The sequence below is a fragment of the Rhinolophus ferrumequinum genome, chromosome 10 (assembly GCF_004115265.2).
Source record: "Rhinolophus ferrumequinum isolate MPI-CBG mRhiFer1 chromosome 10, mRhiFer1_v1.p, whole genome shotgun sequence".
Classification (NCBI taxonomy): domain Eukaryota; kingdom Metazoa; phylum Chordata; class Mammalia; order Chiroptera; family Rhinolophidae; genus Rhinolophus; species Rhinolophus ferrumequinum.
Window position 1 is genome coordinate 62,895,741 of NC_046293.1, and position 23,555 is coordinate 62,919,295.

Below are 23,555 nucleotides of genomic sequence, written 5' to 3' on the forward strand. Positions count from 1 at the left end.
TTTTCTAAACCAATATGTGACTGGAAGAGGGGTGTAAATCCTTCTTCTTTTATACCCAGGACCAGAAATCAAAATGTTAGACACTACTCATAAAAACTTAACATATATCATTTAGTCAACAAAAAACTAAAAGTGCAATAAGGTTTTTATATTTAAGCTTTATTTATTTGCTTATGAATACTATAAGTACTACATTCAAACATTTCAAAATTGCAAAAGTGCGAAGGGTAAACCAAGAAAATACTTTCTTCCACTATTATCATCCAACCACCCAGCTGATTTTCCCAAAAGCGACCAAGTTACCGGTTTCTTGTGTATCTCTCCAGAGATATTTTATGTATAAGCATATATGTATTTTGTTTTCTTATTTTCTTCTTCGTGTACAAGAGGTAGCATAAATACTTTGTTCGCTTTGCTTATTTTAGTATTCCATTGTCTGCTTTACTGTAATTTAATTAAACATTCTCTTATTGATGGCTTTTAGATTATTTTCTAATCTTTTATTTTTTTTAAATAATGCTCCAAGAAGAAAACCTTGTACATACATTATTTCATACCTGTTTGAGTATAAGATAATATCACATAAATAAAATTATGGGGTCAAATGGTTATGTGTATTACATATTACCAAAGTGTCCTCCGATAGAAGTTACACCAATTTACACTTATATCACTCACATGTAAGAGTGCCTGGTCCCTCGCATTCTTGCCAATACAGTGCTTATTCTTAACTTTTAATTTCCACCAATCTGTTAGGTGGAAATGGTTTCTCAGTATAGTTAAATTTCTTTTTCTATTATGAATGAATCTTTTCACACATTAAGAGATATATTTCCTTTTCCATAAAATATCTGATAATATCCTTTGCCCATTTTTTTATTAGGCTGTTGAGTAATTTTCTTAATGGTTTGTAAGAGCATTTTATATGTTAGAAAAAATTAGCCCTCTTTTTATGTTGTGAGATACAAATAATTTTTACCAGATTGTCATTTGTCTTTGCTTATTCTAGTTTTGCCATGTGGAAATGGTTTTTGTGCAGTTGAATTTAATCTATATTTTCTTTCACGGATTCTGGGTTTTATATCATAGTTTAAAAGGCCTTCCCACTGAGAGGTTATAAAATAATATTGCCATTTTTTTCCCAAGTACTTTTATGATTTCATTTATGATTTCATATTTATATATCTGATTCAATTGGATTTATTCTGGTGAAATATTTATATATTAAGTTAGAGAGAATTCACAACTCTGTGGTGTTGAATATTCTGGGTATGCCATCATTATCATTTATATTGCTAATATTTATTTAATTCTAGTCCCTATACCAAGAACTTTACATGTATTAACTTTTTAACCCTATGAGGTAACCATAGGATTACCTATGTGGTAATCTACAATCCTATGAGGCAAGTACTGCTATTGTCCCCATTTTACAGATGCGGAAACTGAGGTAGATCCTACCTTTTTGTACAAGATCCAACTTATTTCCTAAATCATCTTCAGTTGCCCTCTCCTCAGACATTTAATAATGAATACATCAGATGCAGCCTTTTCCTTTTAGAATATAGTGTCTGAGATGTTTGGAGTGGGATTAAGAGAGAAGTACATGAGTAAATAGCTAATTTCAGTAAATTAAATGATAAGATGAGGATATCCAGAGCACCGAAGAAGAGGAAATGGTAACTTGGGGGTGGTAGCAGAGTAGGCTTCTTGGAAAAAGTAACAGCTAAACTGAGACCTGAGGGTGAGTTTTCTTAATATTAAGGGAACTGCTTAATCCTTGTGCTTTAAATAGAATTGTAAACTCCTTTAGAATGTGGCTTCTGATTACTTTTTTCCTCTTTCTTCAAGAGAAGGGAAAAGAGCTAATAATTTCTGGGGATCTGGCACTTGGCTAAATGTTTAATCTTTAATTTTCATAAGAATCTCGGGAAGTAGGTACTATATTTTACCTACTTCCATAGATTGGCTAGCTGAAACAACAGAAATGTATTTGCTCATAGTTTTGGAGAGTGGGAAGTCCAAAATCAAGGCAGAGTTGATTCCTGATGAGGGGGTCTCTTCCTTGCTTGCAGATGACCGCATTCTTGTTCTGTCGTCACATGGTAGAGACCGAGGGAGCAAACTCTCTGGTGTTTCTTCTTATAAGGACACTAATTCCATCATGAGGGTCCCACCCTCATGACCCCACCTAACCCTCATTATCTCCCAAAGACCTCATCTTCAAACATCATCACACTGGGGGTTAGGGCTTCAACATAAGGATTTTGGGAGGACACAATTCGGATCATAGAGATTAAATAATTTACCCAATGTCAGACAGCTGATAAAAAGAAAGCCAGAGATTCAAACCCAGGTTTGTCTGTCGTTCAAGTCTCTCTGCTGTACCACATTGTGGTACCTTGCATGTTTTATCTGCAGTAGGCACTGAGAAATACTTGTTGAATTGATTTGAAAAGGTATCAGATCTACTGATCTTCAGATCCAGATAATCTAAAATCCCACTGACTTAAAAATTTTTAGTGAAATGATGAGATGGGTGAGATGGGTCCATAGAATTAAAACCAGCAATCATTCCATATGGCACCTCCATGTTCCATACCTCAATAACTTCTAGTGTCCATTTTTCTGCTTGATCAATAATATTTAAAAATAAGCAAATGATCATTTCTGTTCTGTGAGCGAGAGAGGAAAGCCATGGCTGTGTCTATGCGAGGTCTTATATCTACTGCTTTTCAAAAGGTTTCTGTTTCAGTAAATTATTTTAAATTGTAGGAGAATCAACCAGCTAGTGGCATAGATCAGCTGTTTAAGCAGCCAAATACACTAGCTCAGTTCCTTTTCAGTCCATTGCTTTTCATTTTATAGATATGATCTGGATCATAATAGGTGCAGGGATCTTGTGTCACAGAAGTTTTTGACATATTTAAAAATAAAAGTCTTTCTGACACACACACACACACACACACACACACACACACACACACACCCCTTCTTGAGGAAGGAGGAATAGAAGGACTCAGAAGGGAGATATGTATATGTTTTATAGCAAAGTTTTGCTACTGAAAAAACGAATAATAAGCCTTTATAAATAGAAGCATTTGTTAAAAAAAAATAGGTTTATTTATTTTAATACCCCCAAGCATGCCGGTGGCATAGTAGATGTTCAATAAATAACTGAAGAATTGAACCGAGTTCACAGTATGTGTGAATCTCACATGGTTTATATTTCATAGTTGTTACCTGGGTTTCACTGGTTTTCAAAGTGATGACATATGCACTCAAGATAGAGTTTTTAAGGAGAGGTGCCTGGAAAATGTGTAAAATATATATTACACTGACATAGAATTCTACGATTTAAAAATCAGTAATGTATTTTTCATCATCAAATTTTCCTAGGCATGTAGATTTTAGGTAGCAATACAAACTTTGTGGAGACACTGGATAGCTCTTTTAGCCGGGTCACTGCTACCTAGTACAGGACGACCTGACGTAGTAACGCTCAATAAATGGATGAATGAAAACAAGTCTTCTGTACTCTTCCATTTTGATGACTTCACTAAAGCAGTGGAGTGGATAATTTCAGTTGCATTATCTTTATTTATTTAATAAATAAGTCATGTTGGGTTTCATGTTGATAGAAATAATATACAATACTGTTGTCTGTTTTAAACTTCCCAACACCCCACATCTTAAGAACTCTTCACTTTCTTAAATTTTATGTCATATGTTTGGATATTTTACTTATGTTTGCATGGTCACAATCAATCAGAGAGTGGCTATTATTTGTTAGAATATTTTAGACCAATTTGGAGAGTGAATCTGTGTCGTGTGTTCAAGGAAACTCCTTCTCCCTTGGCCAAATTTATATTCTGTTTCAGACCTATTCCCCATCCCCAAACCAGAGTGTTGTCCATTTCTTATTCGAATAAACAATTTGATGAATTTAAAAACCTTTTGTTTCAAGATTTCATCATCCAAATATACTGGAGTTGGCTGCATATTTTACAGAGAGTGAGAAGTTCTGCCTGGTTTATCCATATATGAGAAATGGATCCCTTTTTGACAGATTACAGTGCGTAGTAAGTCATATCCATTACTCTGCTTGCTACTCTGACCCTCTGAAACCCCTGCGCAGCTGCTGAAATCTTTGGTGAGAACTGGGAGGCCAGTGTGTGCTCATGTGGGATAGCCAACAATGGGTTTCCCAAGGAAGTTGAGGACTTGTCCATGAATTAGTTTCTTACTCTTAGAAGCCTGCATAAATACCTGAGTCATTGTGTGTTGTGCAACATGGCAACCAAAAGATTTGCTGGGTCCTTACTCCTTATTGGTTCTGTATCTCAAGTGAATTTACATCAACTACCCTTATCTCCCAGATATTTTTTATTTGTATAACTTTACACAGGGTACCATTCAAATAGATATAAAAGCGATACAAGGGGTGGCTGGTTAGGTCAGTTGGGTAGAGCCTGGTGCTAATAACACCAAGGTTGCCAGTTCCATCCCTGCTTGGGCCACTGTGAGCTGTGCCCTCCTTAAAAAAAAAAGTGATGCCAACTCCTTAAAGAGAAGGAGGTTGAATAAATGCCATGGTTTTTTATAAGATGTTTTCGAAAGATAAGTTTAAAAATGGATTCAAATAGGTAGGTTATGTTTCAATTAAGATGAAAATAAAACCAGATTATTCTCAATTACCCACACTATTATGCCACAAATAATTAAAAATCTTATTTAGTGTACTTTTAAACATAAATACCTTATGGGCCATATTTCGATTAAGCTATTACTAAATTATTGGGTATTTTCATTGGCTACAGAGGTCTAGAACCATCATTGAGAGTAGAGAGAAACCTATCTTGAATTAAAAATCGGTTATGGTAAACCTACCACACGCCCCCTTCCCCATCAGCTTCTATTCTGGCATACATCTATGTGATGAATACATACATGGCTTTTACTCAGAAAGCGCAACTAAACCAACTGCTGTTGTCTTTTTAGGGGAACACAGACCCACTCTCTTGGCACATTCGAATCAATGTGTTAATAGGAACAGCCAGAGCCGTTCAGTACTTGCACAATACGGATCCGTGCTCAGTCGTCTGTGGCAGTATATCAAGGTAAATCATCCCAGAGCTTTAGGTTACACCTGAAAGCCCCCTTCATCATTACAGGTGAGTCAGACTTCACGTGTTGCCCCGAAAATAAGACCACGTCTCATATTAATTTTTGCTCCAAAAGACATATTAGGGCTTATGTTCAGAGGATGTCATCCTGAAAAATCATGCTAGGGCTTATTTTTCAGTTAGGTCTTATTTTCGGGGAAACACGGTAGTTTCCCTGGCCTGTATGTGTGTGTGTGTGTGTGTGTGTGTGTGTGTGTGTGTGTGCTCGTCTGAGTATTTTAAATCTTACCTTTCCATTAATGAAAACTTATCTGCCAATTTTAAAAAGCTACATTTATGTTGCCAAAGGGAGAGTTTATATTCTTTGGGAATTATTAATGACTAATGTAGGCTAGATGGTTTTGTGTACTTTATTAATTAAACCTGATAGAAAACTGTGAACTGAACCGGTATTAATCTCACGTGTTTTTTTTTTTTAATTGAGGTTACAGGAACGGTAAAGTGACTTACTCATATGAGAATTCCTAGCAAGATAACAGTAGTAAATGGCTTTTAAAATTCTTTGTCCTTGAGTCTCCAGTGTCTTGCTCATTCCACCGAGCCTGCTGCCTCATAGCTGTATATGTTCACCTGTGATGAGGCGAGCAGCAACACCTGTGTTCATTTTTGAGATATGAGAAAATTAGATAGAAACATCTCCATCTTTCGTCTTCTTCAGTAGACGTAAGAATCATTCATGGAGTCGGTAGCCTGTAGCAGCCCCTTCTGCCCCCGATGAATTTTTCCTATGTGCCCTTCATCTTCAGCCTATCTAAAAGTAGGTAAATATGCCTTTACTGAATAGCAGGCAAGACTCAATTTAAAAGGCTGCTCCCTCTTCTGAACCATCTCCTAGTATCTTGAAAAAAGCTTTTAGTGTGCTTTTGAGTTGACAGAGAAGGATTGATTGCTTACTTCTTTGTTCTTCTGGTGAAATGAACTCCAAATGGAAAACCTAGATTTTCATTTAGTCTGAGAGGAATGGGGGGATGTCTGTCTCTGTTGCAGTATGCTAGTTCCTTAACCGCTAGTGACCCCATACATCAGCATGAAATTGGTGCACTCTCACAGCACGGGAGACATAGATGGAAAGTAGAGGTGTTGGAGGTTGGTAGAGTCAACCATTGAGGTCTGTTCCAAAGGGCTGAGGTGGCCACCCCAACGTAAAACAGTCCCTGTTCCACTCAACGTACAACCAGCTCAGCACAGGAGGTGTTCAAATATATGTTTTCACTAAGCAAACAAACCAATAACTATCTGGGATTTTGCTGTACATGTTCTTCCTTTGGTTTAAACTTAAAGTGAACATGAGCTTATTTTCAATCCCACGCAGTACTACATTATTCATTTTCCTTTTGTGTGACTAAGTTCATCAAATCTTAGTCACACAAAGATGACTAAGATGACAAAGATGACAAAGGTGAGACGGGAGAGGGTGTCCAGGTCCTGGTACTTGCTGGGACGGGGACAGGGAAGGCCATCACGTAGAGGAAAGGGGTCATCCGGGTGGAGGGCTATACTTCCAGGTTCTGCCTGGGTCAGGGGTTTTTCCACACTAACAGTAGGTGAGGAGATTTGGATGTGCTCTTTTGGCATCGCTCTCCTGGGTTTAGGTTAGAATATAGGCCCTGGACACTGATTTCTGCTTTCCCACTACTGTCTTCAGGCAGGTTCCCAGGAAATAGGCTCAGATATTTGCCTGCAGGAAGCTTTTAAGGGCCTGCTCTCAGGAGCAACAAATGTCAGGGAGGCAGGAGGTAGGCAGAATTTGGCGGTTGGAGAAGCTGAGCTGGAATATTGTCATAGAGGCCTTGGCCAATGCCATGGGGGCCACTGATATTGGGGTGGCCCTTCAAAAATAACCCAAAGTGAGGCAAAGTGCTCAGATTTTTGCATCCCTCTGTCCGACCAGCCCTCAGTGGGGCTGTACCTGGGCTGAGGTCACTTCTTCCAAGGACAGATCCCAGGTTGGGGCTTAGCTGTGGGTCATCAGCAGCCACCCCTCCCTGGCTGGGGAAGGAGTGCCTCCCTGGGTCCTGAAGGAGGGATCTGGGCCACACCACTGCAGCCACCGCCATTATGAAGGAAGATTTGACTGGACGGCTCTCTGCAAAATGTGACCAAATGCTTCTTTTTCCTGTACTTTCCTTCCCGTCCTTTCCTCTTAGTTCATAGAAGCTGACGTTCTACTTAAAATGTGATTCAGAGAAAATTGCTTCACTTATCAAAGCCTCAGTTTTCCCCTCTGCAAAATGCTAACAAAAGAATAATAGCTTCCATCTCTCAGGGTTGAATGACATAAAGTACGTCTGGTGCTTGGCAAAGATGATGCCTCCTGTTATAATTGGTCAAGAAGTGGCAGGAATCGCAGTGGCAGAGGCTAGGAGATACTGATGGCCATTCAGTCTCGTTACTTCTCACTCTTTTACTTCCTGTCTTCATTCATTCAGGATGCTATAACCAAAATACTACAACATGGTGGCCAATCAGCAACACACATTTATTTCTCACAGTTGTGCAGGCTGGGAAGTCCAAGGTCATGGTGCTGGCCTCTTCTTTGTCTGTGAGGGTTCACTTTCTGGTTCATAGATGCCGTCTTTTTTCTCTGTGTTCTCACATGGCCAAAGGGACGAGGGATCTCTCTAGGGCCTCTTTTTAGGGCACTAATCCCATTCATGCGGGCTCCACCCTCATGGGCTAATCACCTCCCAAACGCCCCACCTCCCGATACCATCACCTTGGGGTTTGGGATTTCAACATATGAATTTTGGGGAGACACGAACATTCAGTCCATAGCATCTTACCTTCATCATCAATTTATTGTGTTTGAAAAGTAAGCTCTATTTTAAGAAAAATCACTTCTGTGTTAACATACGTTTATTGAAAAAATTTAAAAATCACATTCCTTTTAGTTCACAAATATCTATGGAACGTCTGTTGTATGCAGACCATTGTATTAAGACCACAGTGTGGGCATACAGTGATCAGGCTTGTCCTTGAGGCTTCCACCTGGTGTTCAGAGAAATAACACCAACACAGAAAATACATAGTACAACACTAACTCTGCCCAATCAATGCACGATTGGTCTGAGGAGACTTTTCTTCCAATTAGATAGTTCCAAGCCAAGGCTTTGAGGAGATGGGTCATGGTAGTGGATTGGTTGAAAGAACAGAAGAAAATATGCCTGGTGGAGGCAATAATTTGTTCAAGGAAACAGTGAAGAATTGCCAAGGGTATAATGAGAGCAAGACAGACTGATTGATGGGAGAGGAAAGGACGAGGTTGGAAGGAGGGAAGACAGGACTGGAGAGGAGTGAGGAATGTGGTGGGTAGGGATTTGGATGGAGCCTTAAGTGCTAACTAGGCCAGATCTGATAAGCAAAGCTCTCTTGAGGGACTCTGAGGCTTCTCTGGGGTGTAAGTGGGAACAGAAAGGTTCTGTAGTCTCGTAGGTGGTCTCACAATTTAAAACTGGGCCATTTCTTCCAGGCCAGTATCCCAGGTGCTTGTCTGGATGTGCCAAACTCTAAAATCATCTAAATAACACTTCTAGATGAGTGTCTGGCGGGTAAAGTAAATACAGAATACCAAAGAGGTCTGATCAGAGATGGGGAGAGTTCCATGGAAGAGGCAGAGTTTAAACTGGGAATGCAGCTAGCAACATATTATTTTAGTTGGTGAAGGCGTTGCGTTTCTGGGTTTTCCAGAGGGTTGAAGGACTCAGCATAACCATGCGTAGACTGCGCCCACACAGGCATGTGTCAGGGTGAGGAGTTCCGGGGCTGCGGGCATTTATTTGAGAATTGTGGTTTCATAAGTGCTCATTTGTGTTCCTCAATTGTGTTCCTCTCTGTTCCAGAGCAAATCAGCCTCTTCCACAAGCCACTGAATTCTTGGCCTTTCTTCTGAGTCAGCCAGCAAAGATGCTAATTACTGCCAGTGATATCAGTGGATTTTTTTCCCCCCTTTCCTTTGGTGATGTGCGCACCTGTTCTCTAGGAACTGGAATGAGACCAATTCATTTCATTCAAGGCACTGAGCATCTGTCAGCTGGTAATGACATTCAGTCCCCAGCAGTCTAGGCCAAACATGAATTGGCTAACTTACATTACCCTCCTGGATCTCTTTTAAAGGAATCCTTCGCTTTGCTCTAAACTTGGGCCTTTCTGACTCTTGTTCCCTCCACGTACAGCCTCGGGCTTTTGGGGAGGTCTGAAATCCCAACTCTTCTGCCTTTGGCATATTAATTTTCTAATTCTTTGTAATTCTAGGAGATATGTCATTTTGTTGCACAGCCCTGATAATTGGCTCAAAAAAAGACTTTTCAAAATGTGTTAAGCACTGACTTTTTGATGAGTAAGTCAGGGCTCTATTTTTGTTGGTGTGAGAAATGGAGATATTAATACCTCTCTTTTCTTTTCTGCATCTGGGCCTCAGACTGATGAATCTCAGAAGAGTTTATCATATGTCATTTGACATTATTAAATAATGTTTTTAATAATATGAAATCACATGGAATAATGTGCATAAAGTGAGATGAAGTGAAAAGAGTCAAATTGAAGTAGTATAGAGTACACGATTATAAATTTGTAGTACTACAAATTTATGAATTAAAAAAAAAAGATTAAAAGTAAGATATACCAAAATATAAATAAGGCTTTATTTCGACATAGAGACGTAGCTTTTTATTTAATGATTTAGTTTACACTTCTGCGTTGTTTTTAATTTTTTATTTAAGGATTATATTCTATGCTTATAATAAAAAAAAATTATTAGAAAAAAATATCTTGGCATCAGACCTGTCTATCACAAAGTAATTCAAAGACATTCCAAGGGGGAATCCCTAATTACTAAATGATATCCAAAAGTTTATTTCATTCATTCTTGAACTAATTCCATCTACAAAGAAGCTGGACAATCTTACACCTTAGTTGCTTTTAACATAGTTTAAGAAATGAAGATTGCAAGGTCATTATTCAGCAGCCTGCAGCCCAAAGTGTGAGCCACACCTTTGTCTAAGCAAAATGAAGTGGTGTCCGCACTATCACTGGAGACCACACAGAAAGAGCACAGGAAGTCTGGGTTCAAGACCGGCTCCTTCCTCACTCTCGCAAGACACAGTTTTCTTTTCACTTGTACCTTCAGAGCCAACTGGACGACCTCAAGTTGGACCGCGTCTTGCTTTCCAATTCTGTGACATTGTACCTGCCTGTTTTTGTCTTGTGTTCTCTCCCCACACATTGAGGGATTGTGACAGGAGAAATATGTGACCCTACATTTTTAAAAATCCTGGCCAAGCTTTACCCGATCACCTTCGGTGTGATGATGAGCTCAGATATGTTTAGCGAGGAACCTCCAGAGACCTGTTCACCTTAGCACAGGTTAGGCAAAGTCCTCAATTGCCTGTTTCCCAGAAACACCTCTCCCCCGTCTTTTCTCGGTCCTTCCCCTTGTTCCACAACCACTCCAGTGATGTTGTGGCTGTCCCTGCATCTTGTCACTGGTTAAGTGTATGGCCTTTGGGGTCAGAAGATCTCGTTCAAACCCCTGCTCTACCTTTGGTGAGTTACTTAAATTCCCTCAGGCTCAGTCTCCTTATCTGGAACGGAGCAGGCTACTACTCACCGCCTCCTGGGGTTGAGGGGATAAAGTGAGATAAATTATATAAAGCACCGCCCAGGGCTTGGCAATAAACTGTAATTCCTCCCACCTACTGGAGACTACCTCTTCTACCTCCTAAGTGTCTCATCCCACCTGTCCTGGACCCGTGCACAGCACATTGTTACGTGGGTGCAGCTCTACTGATTAGAACTTCCTTTATATTGAGCTAAAATCTGTCTTCGGATGACTCGCTCAGCCACTATTTTGCCACTGGAATTGTCTATATACACCTAAAGGAAAGAGGAAATAGAAGTTCATTTCATTTTTGCTTTGTAATCAGCAGTTACTTAATCTTTTATGAATAGCTGAATAAAAAGATATTTCTTTCAGTTAATTGTAGTAAATTGAAAGAGCACTGAAGACAGACAAAGGAGAGCTAAGCTTCGGTCCTGGCTCTACCACTAAAAAGCTATTTTGCATAGAACAATCATTTCAACCATGTGGGCTTCATTTACCTCATCTGAAAAAGGAGTGATTATACTATAGCAACGATGACAGATCAGTTTCATCTCACATTCCATCTCTGATTGATTGGCAGTGACTTCCCACCGGCAGTGTTGAAAGGGAACCTGGGGTGTTTGCTTTCTGAATGCAATTAGTGATGTCTGCCAAGAATGTGGGAGGATGTTTGGGCAACATTTGGATCACATATTTACCATATGCAGAGTGGTCTAAGGCTCTTAATTAACTGATTATATCAACGAATGTTTGCTTACTATATTCTACAGACTCAACATTGTGCTTATGTTAAAAAACATAAGCTGGTCTCTGAGTAGGAGTCAAATAGTATAGTGCAGGCTGTACAGTAGGAACTTGGAGAAAGGAGGACCACGGGAATTCAGAGTAGTTGAGTGAAAACTTTATGGAGGAAGTGAATCTTAGGCTGCATAGAGAATTTGGATAAAAATAAGGGAGGGGACAGTACTTTGCAGGTGAGGGGAACAGTAGAAAGAAAGCCCCCATGGAAGAGGAGTGGGGCAAGGGCAAAGTGGGGGGGGGGTCAAATGTATGGAAACGTATGGAAACTAGATTTTGGTCAATTAAAAATTTACCTCAATTAAAAACTTTAAAAACAGAAAGCCCCTCCACCCCCAAAGATCAATAAGCGCAGTCTATCCTGACTACATCGGCGAGTGCTACTACTACGTCAGAGTACTTGATAGGCTGCAGACAGATCAGGGAGGTCGGTGAAAGCGAGAGGGTTTTAGAGCTGACCTGAAAGCCCACTGAATAACTGATGAGTCCTTCCATCAACCCTGAGTCTTGGTATCATTGGTCTTATCTCAGTTTGCCTGAGGAGAAAGCTGACTTCTAAAGGTTAGTAACACATCTAAAGGTTAGAAGGGAGGTAAGGTTCCAAGTTTGTGTGGGTCCGACAATCAGGCTTGTGTAGCTAATTAAGAGTTCCTACCTGGGATTCCTGAGAGCATGTTGGCTTCATCGGGCAGAGACAGGAAAATTGGGCAGGAGACGAGAACAAAATTAGTACCATGTTTCCCCGAAAATAAGACCCAGCCAGACCACCAGCTCTAATGCGTCTTTTGGAGCAAAAAATTAATATTAAACCCGGTATTATATTATATTAGACCTGGTATTATATTGTATTATATTGTATTATATTATATTATATTATATTATATTATATTATATTATATTATATTATAATGACCTGGTCTTATATTAAAATAAGTTCGGGTCTTATCTTAATTTTTGCTCCAAAAGACGCATTAGAGCTGATGGTCCGGCTAGGTCTTATTTTCAGGAAAACATGATATGTGCTAATTTGGAAGTGTTGACATTGGACTCCTGGTGAAAATGGCAGTAGGCAGTGGACTTGGAGGTGGAAATTTGGCCTGGAGCAATGCATTCAGAGTCTTCACCCTGTTCAAGCAGTGAGAGTAAATAGCCTTCTAAGGAGATACTCACTGTCAAGGACTCCACTGCAGGACACCTAAGGAGGAAGGTTAGCCCACATTTCAATGGTATTTTTAAGAAGGCTGGTGCTTTAGTTAGCCCAAAAATGTCTTAGTAATTTGAACTCTTCAAAGAGAATGCTATAAAAACAAAAATTTATTTCCAGATGGTGGAATTTGAGGAAAAGGATTTAAATAAAGAAAAGAATCTTGAAGAGTTGCCGTCTCTATTCTTGACAAAGGACCCTCACATTTTTATTTGGGAAATGAATATGTTTTTGAATTACGGGATCACATAAAAGCATCTGAAAGCAGTAAACGTCCTTGCTATTTCCATCTTATCCCTTAGCAAGCTTAATTGTTTTCACATTTAAGAACGATCTTAAACTCAGATGCATTTTATCCTTGGCATTTTTCATCCCAGACATTCTTTCCTGTTGTGTCCAAAGCGAGGAGATAATCTTGGTGAACACTTCTAATGTTTCCTATAAGATTATGTTCTCTCATCCGTGTTGCCATTTGTCTTCTGCCAAGTGAAACAGTCTATCGTAAAAGGGAGGTGGTCTAGGAAAGAAAGGAAGAAGCCATTTGCTTAAAAATGATTTTTTTTAAATATGGACTTTGGTCGTACTTAAGTGCATGGGGAATTTCCTTTGTGAGGGACCAGAAAGACCGAGTGGTTGGGAAGGAGGGCAGGAAGCCACAGATTGGCCCTTCCTGCAACCAGGCCGCCCTTGCCTGAGGCCCCAGGCCTGTCCCATCTTCCCTCACTCCCAGACCAGGTGTGTGCGGTAAGGTGGGACTGGAGCTCAGAGTTTAGGAAGGATGGCAAAGCCTGAAGGGACTTGATTAACCAGTCTCCTCCTCCCTCTCCCCGCCAAAAAACCTGCTTTTGTTTTTCAGAAACATTTTAGATGTAAACTCAGACTTCCCCATTTTCCCCTAGTGCCTCTTTGATTCAAAAATATCCAAAAATGTTCATTTTTTTCCCCTAAGGGATGCCAAAACAATGGAATATTACATAAATTAAAATTTCCCCTATTGTATTTCCCATCACTGTCTCTAAACCCCAACATTCATTTATTTACATACATGGATACATACATGTATGTACACATGCACACATATGTACGAAACTATATATATATATGTATGTATGTATGTATGTATTTATTTATTTTGTCTCTCTATGGTCTTAAAATACCTAGAAATGTTAATTTAGTCAGGTTCCTCCAAAACTTCTCTGGAACTATTTTGAAACTCAGCCGATGCTTTGAGACTAATTAGTAACCCAAGAGCCCCCAGATCTCCAGGATCATTCTGCAACCCCCCTGTACTTTTGTTACTTCAAATTGGTGTCCTTGAATTTCTAGAGATACTCAACGGAGTTCCCTGGGATAAGGTAGTGGGTGTAGGACAGACAATGGCCAACCTACCTCCTTTAAAGCGTATTTCGAGTCCCTCTCTATGTATCAAGCACTCTGCTTACATTTCTCAATTAATCCTTGTAAAAACCCTGTGAGGTAAGCATTATCAGATCTTTTTACCTACAAGGAAACTGAGGCTTCCGGAAGTTGTGCTACCATGTTTCCCAAAAATAAGACCCAGCTGGACAATCAGCAATAATGCATCTTTTGGTCTCATATCATATCATATCATTTCATATCATACCCGGTCTTATTTTACTATAAAAAACGCATTAGAGCTGATTGTCCAGCTAAGTCTTATTTTCGGGAGAAAATAAGAGATGACATTAGAGATGAAATTTCACAATTACAGGAAGAATACTCCTTACAGACTGAGGCTTTCCAGAGAGCCTAGGACTCATAAAGCTCCAGTAAAGCAAAAACAAACTTTAATACTGTCTCTGAGTCCTGCCTGGGTTCAGTGAGAAAGAAAGAGAAAGGCATAATCCAAGGGGCAAATAAAGGTTTTCAGCTTTGTTTCATTTTAGCTCAGAGTCACTGCATGCTGCAGTGGGGGAGGGTGTGTGCATGCCCTTTAACTGCAGGTTATTAGGAACAAACTGGGTCTTGCCTCATTTGGTGAAGGGTATCTTGGTGTTGCAACTGCAGTAACAGACAGCAAGATATCCTGTTGACTCAGGCTGTCATAGAGGCCAGTGGATCCTCTTTATCTCTAGGGCCAACTGAGTGGAGTCTGGATTTTTCCTGAGAGTTGTCAGGTTCTCAGCTACTGGGCACCAATAACTCACCCTAAAATCCTTTAAAATATGTATATCTTTAAAAATCAATTGTGCATTTACATATCAAACATTGGTATAGCCATTTAAATTCAAATCCTGCATTATAATCTGGGTATATCATCTTGCTTTGTATTTACGGCCCACAGGCTTCAACTAAATTAGGAGACAAACTGGTGAGCAAAGAAAGCAATTTTTGTAGCCTTTGAGGGGTTCAGGTCCCCAAAAAGAATTGTCTTAGAGACCCCTAGCAATAAGGAGACTAAGTAATGTCCCCAGAGTCAGGATATAAATCCACTCCCTTGTGTAGGCTCGTCCCCCTTCTCCTCAGTGTACTACCACTGATCCTTCGGCTGAAAGAATTATTTAGAGAAGTGATGTCTCTGAGTTACAGTAAATAGCCTTGTGGGAAAGAATGGAAGAAACAGGTTGTAGAAACACTAAATTAAGGGTTTGGGCCAGTGGATGTTTCTCATTTGTGTCTTCAATAGCCGCAATAGCTAGCAAGCTGCCGTTTTATTACATTATATTGTTACATGATTGTAGTTATTTTCTGTTGTCTTTATTTTGTTAGTCTGTTTTTACCCCTATAGGATAAACATATTCAGTTGACCTGCATGGTAGCTGAAGGCACTTGATGTTTGAACATTCTATTTAAGGTTGAAGCAGAGGAAAGAATTAGGGCAGAACTGACTGTTGAAGGGCCTTTTGCTATTCCCACTCTCCTAAAACAGAACATCCTTCTTCCTCAGCTACCATTAACCTTTATTTAGAACAGAGTAAATCACTGGACTCAAAATTTATGTTATACACTAAAATCTCCTGGTAAACAACTTGTCTTTTCACCAAATGTCATTATTCAAAGTGTAAATGCAGTTCCCTAGAACAGTTTCATGTTCTTATTGATGGTCTCTCACTGACCCAAAGTCCTCTGTGGGTTTTATTGTGTAACACATTGTGGTTACGCGGCTTAGTTCTGCCAAACTCTTACAGATACGTGATTCACCAGTTGCTGAAAACTTCCCAACAGTTTGGCTGGGTCAAATAAATAGGTTCGATTATGGGTTTTGTTGTTGCTGTTGCTTTTTTCTTTTTTCTCTTGTACTTAAAAAAGACCTACCATCCTTCAGGGAGTCTTAAGTGTTCCACAGATTCAGCTTTTCGCCTTCTCATGGTTCTGGCATTTTAAGTTATGATTTTATGCCATCTTTAGAGCTGGCCTGGAGGAAGAAGAAGGGTAGATGTTTGACATTGAAAATCTGGCATTCAGAGCTTTGTTATCGTCTTCCTAGGCTAAAATGCAACGGGGTGGGGTGCAGGAGAGAGAGCCAGACTCTCAGGGCAACAGAGGCTGGAAGGGCAGAAGGTTGGTCCTGGTAATGACAGTCAGTGACCCTCTCTGCCCGCTTCACCTCCTGGCACACCAGCTAACTCCTGCATTAAACACCCCAGCACTTGGACAAGATCAGGGCATCTCCAGAAGCCCCAGCCTTGATCTTAATGAGTCAAGTGTATACCTATGGAAGAAACAATTTTGAACCAAATATCTGTTCTTGTCTAGACCTGGGGAGAAGGTAGGATCTGGCGGTAGTGTAGTCCTCCTCTTCAGAGGTATGTCGGGATACTTAATACCGTTTTCCACACAAGAAAACCAAAGAATGGATGAGGAGTGACAGACTAGATGTGTGAGACCCAGGCTGGTCTTAGAAGCTGCCAGGTTTGAAATACCTGGAGAGAAATATCAGGGGAGAAAAATGAGCACAGTGCTTGTTGCTGCAAGTCTCCTCCCTGACTTCCTCCTCATAAATGCAAAGGTCACACAACATGGAAGGGCGCCAGGGCTGATGCCTAAGGTGGGCTCTTCGGCTTTTTGCAATTCTCTTGTTACCCTTACAGGAGGGAGAGTGAAAGCAAGTTTAAAGAGTGTTTGTCTCGCTCCTTAAAGGTCCCCGGGGAGTCCCGTCATTATGTCTGCTTTCAACTCAGTGCTAGACAAAGTCTGGACTAGAATTCTTGAGGCCTTAGCTTCAAATCCTGTAAATAGAATAAGGACTCCAAACACCCCGATTCATGATAATGCCTGCATTTCACACCTGTGGAACGAGGGTCTGCCTGTCTGCCTACTTGTACAGGGATAACAAGGACTAGTGGAATTTCCATATATAAGATCCAATACTTGTTCAAGATTAGGAATTTCTTATTCTTCTCCTGTAGGTATGCTATTAGCCCTTTTAACGTCAGTGTGTAGTACTCCAAATACACCACGTGGCCTTTTGGATGGGCAGGCATACTATTAGACACTTTGTTTTCTGGACCAAAAACAAGCTCCAAATAAGCCCTAAGCAAAGTTGAAAAGTAGATAACTTTCTCTTGGCCCGCCCACCTCTTTTTATCAATTTCCGTCTGCTCTCTTATGAAGAATTACTAATCTTCCTCTTAGCGACCATTTATTTTACTGAACATTACAGTATGCCAAGCAGTGAGCTATTTATATGCCCCATATGAGTTCTGTGACTTCTATTGTTTTCCTCTTTTCACTTGTGATGAAACACAACATTGAGGCTTAGCGGGGTGCAGGCCCAGAGCCAGGGAAAGGCAGACTTGGGACTCACCCCAGGGGTGGGCCGTGTGGAATGCCTCTCCCTGTGGTTTACCTTTCCCCGTCCCTGCTGTGACAGCCCTCCAAAGGTAAAATCAGCTAATGCTTACTCTCAGCCTAGATGTTGAGTGATTATGAAGGTTCTTACGTGAGGAACAGCTAAAACTGACTCCAAGCACTTTGCCTCTGCAGATGTTTTTATATTTTAAATAAGACTCAAAGACGAAGAAGCCGTAGAGATGGCACCATGGAGTAGGGTTAGCCTTAAGGCAGAGGCTTAAGATTCCACAGATCATCTCAGGGTAGTGGCTGTAAGCAGAGCATTCCACAGCACAGCTCTATGCACAAAACAGACAATAACTAGCTGATTAAAACCCGGTTAATGTTCTTATCACACGTAAGACGAGCACATGTGAGAGCACAAAGAAAGCTGCTTTGGTTCACTTTAGTTTCTCCCGCTGACTACCCACCAACTCCATATCTATCTATACCTGCACATTCGAAATGCCCACGGTTCCCAGATCAGGGTTTTGTTTTCAGTTTTATACCACACTTGGATTTATACTTTAAGAAAAACAAGAAATTGTCCTCTAGTTTATGGAAAATTATGTATGGCTTTGTCAGGGTTTGGAATGAACTGACAGCAAGGTGAACTTGTCACACTGTTGTTCACAGAAACGCCTTTATGATGTTTTTGTCTTGTTTGCCCTCCATCACCATTTTAGTGCAAATATACTTCTGGATGACCAGTTTCAACCCAAACTGACTGATTTTGCCGTGGCTCACTTCCGACCCCACCTAGAGCATCAGAGCTCCACCATCAGCGTGACCAGCGGTAGCAGTAAACATTTGTGGTACATGCCAGAAGAGTATATCAGACAGGGCAAACTTTCTACCAAAACGGATGTCTACAGCTTTGGAATAGTAAGTACCAACCTCCAGCTCAACAAAGGAGAAGAGTTTATCACCAAGAATGCCCTACATTCTATTTTATAAAGGCTTTCACTTTTAGATCTATTGATTTCCTGTTACTCATTGTCTTATATGTTAGTTTTGTGTAATCCATCAGTAAAAAAATACAAAGTCATTCATGGGCATCAACTATATTCATTGTTACGGTTAATAATAGCAACTGATTATGGTGTATATACTTTAATGTATGGAGCTGACTTTCTATATATTGTTTGTAGGTAATAATGGAAGTTCTGACCGGTTGTAAAGTGGTGTTAGATGAGCCAAAGCATATCCAGCTGGTAAGCATTGTGTTCTTCTCTGCACCTATCTCTGCGTCCTTTTTCTGAGAGAGTTCTAAATGCGGTTGTCTTCTTCTCTTCCTAGAGGGATCTCCTTCTGGAATTGTTGGAGAAAAGAGGCCTCGATTCATGTTTCTCCTTTCTAGATAAGAAAGTGTTACCTTGTCCTCGGAATTTTTCTGCCAAGCTCTTCTCATTGGCAGGCCAGTGTGCGGCAACACGAGCAAAATTAAGGCCATCGATGGATGAAGTGCGTATACACATGGTTTTATTAAAAATGGAATCCATAGAACCAGGGAAAATCTAAATTGGATACACTGTGTATCCAAGTGAATTCTTTATCAATGAGACAAGTCCAGCCCCCCAAAGAGAATTCTAATCTAATAGATAGCTTTTCCAGGTGAAAAAGTCACATCATTTAGTACCCTGGCAGAGGTCATTATTGAGTCAAACCAGGGCACCACAAAAAAAGTAATGAAAAGACATGTGAGTAAGTTGGAGAGAATATTTTATTCAACCTTCATTAAGACATCTGGCCATTAAAAAATGCAGTATGTATTTCCCTTATTGGGTTTTTTCTTATGGGATTTTATTCATGGGTCCATCAATTTAATAATCCATTCGTTTGTTTACAATAAACAAATATTTATGTAGAGCCTACTTTGCACGTGCCAGACTTTGTGCTGGGTGCTGGGATACAACAGTAATCAATATACAGTTACTGCCCAGAAGCCCACAGCCCAAAGGGAGTGTCAGATCAGTAAACAGAATTTCCGTACGGAAAGATAAGCATAACTGTAGAGGGGACCACAGAGACAGGATACGCTCTAGCCTGTGGAAGTGAGGAAGCTTCTTGGTGGAGGTGATGGCTGAGCTATGACCTGAAGTACAGGTTGGATTTAGGTAGCCTTAAGGATGGAAGATATTCCAGGCAGAGAGAATATACACACCTGCAAAGTCTCATAGGGGATGGATTTCAAGTCAATAGGACTACAAGTAGTTCTGTATCGTGGAAGTGGGATGATGGTGAGGGACAAGGTGGGGTGGTTATAAGAGAAGGTTCCAGGTGAGACAGGGACATGAATTCTATTCTAGGAGTTTGGATTTTGTCCTGAGTCTATTGTAGAGCAGTGGAAGGGTTTTAAACATGAGTTGATGTAATCAGAATATAAAAAGCACTAGCCTGGGCATCGGGAGAGCTGTGTTCTAGGCCACCAGTAAGAGCTGTGTGACCTGGAAGCTTGGTCCCAGAAAGGAGCTATGAGGCATACAGCGGAGGGGGCGTGGAGGGAGCCAGAGATCTGGGTCGAGCACTGGTCTGCCCCTTACTGACTAGTGATATTGATTCCCTTTATCTGAGCCTCAGCTTTCTCATCCATAAAATGAGAAGAGCAATGTTATTTGTGCAGATTAAAGGAGGTGATGTTTGTGAAAGCACTTTGTACATTGTAAAGCTCTCTGTATGCATTTGTTACAATTACATGTGTATGAGAAGGTACCGTGTTTCCCTGAAAATAAGACCGGGTCTTATATTAATTTTTGCTCCAAAACACACATTAGGGCTTATGTTCAGGGGATGTCATCCTGAAAAATTATGCTAGGGCTTATTTTCCGATTAGGTCTTATTTTCTGGAAACACGGTATATGTTATTTCATATCAGTTCAGCGGTTCTCAATTTGGGCTGTGCATCCAAATAAACTGGAAAGCTTTTAAAATACAGATTCCTGGGCTCCCACCTCCATATTTTTTGACTGACAATGTTTAGGTGGTTAGGGCTAAGGGATCTGTATTTTAAGAATGATCCCCTCCGTAAATCTGGCATTTGAGAACTGCGGATTGGGTCTGCTGTCCCCCGACCCCTTCCGGTCCTCCACATATTAAGATTGAAGTAAAAAATGATAAGAGATTCACCCAAGGTCACACGGTAGTCGGTGGCAAATCTAGGCCTAAAGTCAGGTCTCTTTGTATTTAATTCAGTGCAGTTTCTTTTATACTTTGCTTCAGGTGAATTAATTTACTCATTAAAATGAAGGGGCTTAGCTAATCTTGAATCCCTTCTCATGCAAAATTCTATAGTAGAACTTATTTCATGGACATAAGAGAATATGCCTTAAGAGGCAGACCAAAAAAAAAAAAAAAAGGTAACAGGAAAGGTTATTCAAGCTTGACTCACTGTCCGTTTGCTTCTTGGTGAATTAGGTCCTAACGACTCTTGAGAGTACTCAAGCCAGCTTACATTTTGCTGAAGACCCTCCCACCTCACTCAAGTCCTTCAGGTGTCCTTCTCCTCTCTTCCTGGATAACTTACCAAGTATTCCAGTGGAAGATGATGAAAGGCAGAATCATCATTCACCACCTCACGATAAACATTTGAGAAAAGACAGGCTAACTCAGAAAACTCCCTTTGAATGCAGCCAGTCTGAGGTTACATTTCTCGGCTTGGAGAACAAAACAGGAAGTAGGAGAAACGAGGATGCTTGCAGAATACCCAGTTCTTCTTGGGAAGAATGTCGATCTCCACAGCATGCAGCTCCATTCCAGGACTCGAGGGCCTGTGGCATGAATGTGGTGGACCTTTCTGCAGAAACTCCAGGCCATTCCTGCAGGAGCAGGCGAGTGGAGGCGAGCTGCTCCTCCAAATTTTTCTGGAATGAATGTGAACATTCCACAAAGGAAAAAAATTCACCAGAAGATAAAGATGGCAGGTATTACCCAGGTACCTGAGTACAGGGGCTATCTTGGGAAGACTTTGTCTTCGTAAGTAATGCCAAGAGGACGGTCAGTGGTGAGTTCGGGTAATGCAGATCAACAATCTGGACAATCCTATTCTTTTTTGTTCCAACTCGCAAAAGCAAGTGGCTTTAAAATTTGTTTTATTGGGTCATTGCCTCATGATCAAACGTAAGCTAAAGTGTAGCCATTCAAAATTACTTGAGATCATGGGCTATGACCACAGACAAACAAAACAATCAAAACCTACCAAGAAGAGCCTGGATTCTAACGGCTTCTTCATTAACATCGATACGAGTCTTCAGAGTCTCTAGTCAGCTAAGTACGTTCAGTTCTGTTGGATTCTGTTGTTTGGTTTAGGATGCTTTGAGAAGGTTGTAGGAAGCGTCTAATTTGTAAATAGTAACAGAAGCCCTTTTAAAAAGAATGTCCTTTTCATATATTTCATATATTTCATATATTTTGATTGACCTTTGGTATTTTTCTGTTCATCCCTGTGAAGTCTGCCTGGCTGAAAATGAGCCCGGTTTACCCCTGGCTATGCCTGTTCTGTGTAGAGAGGAGATTCTTGCCCAAGATCTGTATTCTGTATTTAAACTCTTGGGATACTTTATCACACGTATGTGGCTGTTGACTGTTAGGCATTTTCTTTTGTTACAAACTTAGAGACCTATTATATCCTGACTAGAGTGTATAAAATTTTAATCAAGTAATTTTTGTTGTGAGAAAGTGGCTGGTCATAAGAGCCTAGGTCAGCTTTTTGTTTGATTCTCTACATTCCAGCTCTGGGCCTTTACTCCTGGATCTCCCCCCTTTTGAAATCTTGCCCAATCCTTCAAAGCCCAGAAGATCTGCCGTCCTCCTGGAAGCTTCCCTAATCTCTCCAGCCTGAAGTACTCACTTCATCAGTATTTCCATAGAATTATTTTTGTATTTTATACTAGTCACTTTCTGAATTATATCAAAGTTGCTCATGCTGTCTTCTTTACTAGACTGTAAACTCCTGTATTAGTTTCCTACTGTCGCTGTAACAAATTATCACAAATTTAGGGTGTTAAAACAATATAAATTAATTAATTTAGAGTTGTGGAAGTCAGAAGTCCTTGGCATTCCTCTGGAGGCTTTAAGGGAGACAATTCATTCCTTTACCTATTCAAGCTTCTAAAGGCCACCTGCATTCGTTGCCTGATGGCCTCTTCCTTCACCTTCAAAGCCAGCAATGTAGCAACTTCGAGTCTAGATCACTCTCTTTCTCTCTGACCTCTTTTTCATCACCTCTTTCTCATACTTTGGCCCTCTTGCCTCTTTCTCATAAGGATACTTTTAATTGCATTGGGCTTACAAGATAATCCAGGAAAATCTCTACATCTCAAGAACCTTCATTTGACCACATTTACAATGTCCTTTTTCTCGTGTAAAATGATATATTCACAGATTTCTGGGATTGGGACATGGACATCTTTGGGGGACTATTACTCTATCATGTTCCCTGAGTGTGTGGGGGCCGTCTCTTCAGGGCCTAGCATGTTATCCTCTACAGGTCAGGTGTTTCCTTATAAATTAAGTTGAATTAAATTATCTCTATGAACCCCCATAATCAAATATTCAACTACAGTAAACATTGTTGAGTAAAGTAATGAAGTGGGAATAATGACTGTCTTTACGATGATGCATAGAAACACTCCAAAAACCATTTCCCGAGGATTTACAGGGTAGACCTCTAGCTTTCTGTGCATCAAAAGAATAGGCACATGCCTTTTTTTTTTTTTTTTTTTGGTGAGTCAGTATGGTTGGGTTAATCATAGTTGCATTAGAATTCAGATTTAAGAACCACTAATCAAAGAAGGAAGTCATCAGGAATCAGGGTCAGGTTAACAGACCAAGTTTAGAAACATGGAGCTACAATTCTGGGAATAAGGATCTCATGGCAGGAAGTGAGGTGCAAAACACAATAAGCCTTAGTCTGATTGACAGGCCCAGAAAAGGCCCCAGGTAAGCAGTAGGGAGGGGCCGCGCTCACAGGCTGATC

The 23,555-nt window shown here is 40.4% G+C and overlaps 1 protein-coding gene across 2 annotated transcripts in view; it reads left to right on the forward strand.

The window, feature by feature from the left end:
* Nucleotides 1-23,555, forward strand: part of IRAK3 (interleukin 1 receptor associated kinase 3) — an 82,859-nt gene that overhangs the window by 51,393 nt on the left and 7,911 nt on the right. For both annotated transcript variants that reach the window (XM_033117300.1, XM_033117299.1), the window contains 6 exons: nt 3,968-4,082; nt 5,002-5,120; nt 18,268-18,466; nt 18,733-18,795; nt 18,881-19,045; nt 20,996-21,501. In XM_033117300.1, coding sequence (XP_032973191.1) covers nt 3,968-4,082; nt 5,002-5,120; nt 18,268-18,466; nt 18,733-18,795; nt 18,881-19,045; nt 20,996-21,501 — 1,167 coding nt within the window. The remainder of the gene's footprint in view (nt 1-3,967; nt 4,083-5,001; nt 5,121-18,267; nt 18,467-18,732; nt 18,796-18,880; nt 19,046-20,995; nt 21,502-23,555) is intronic.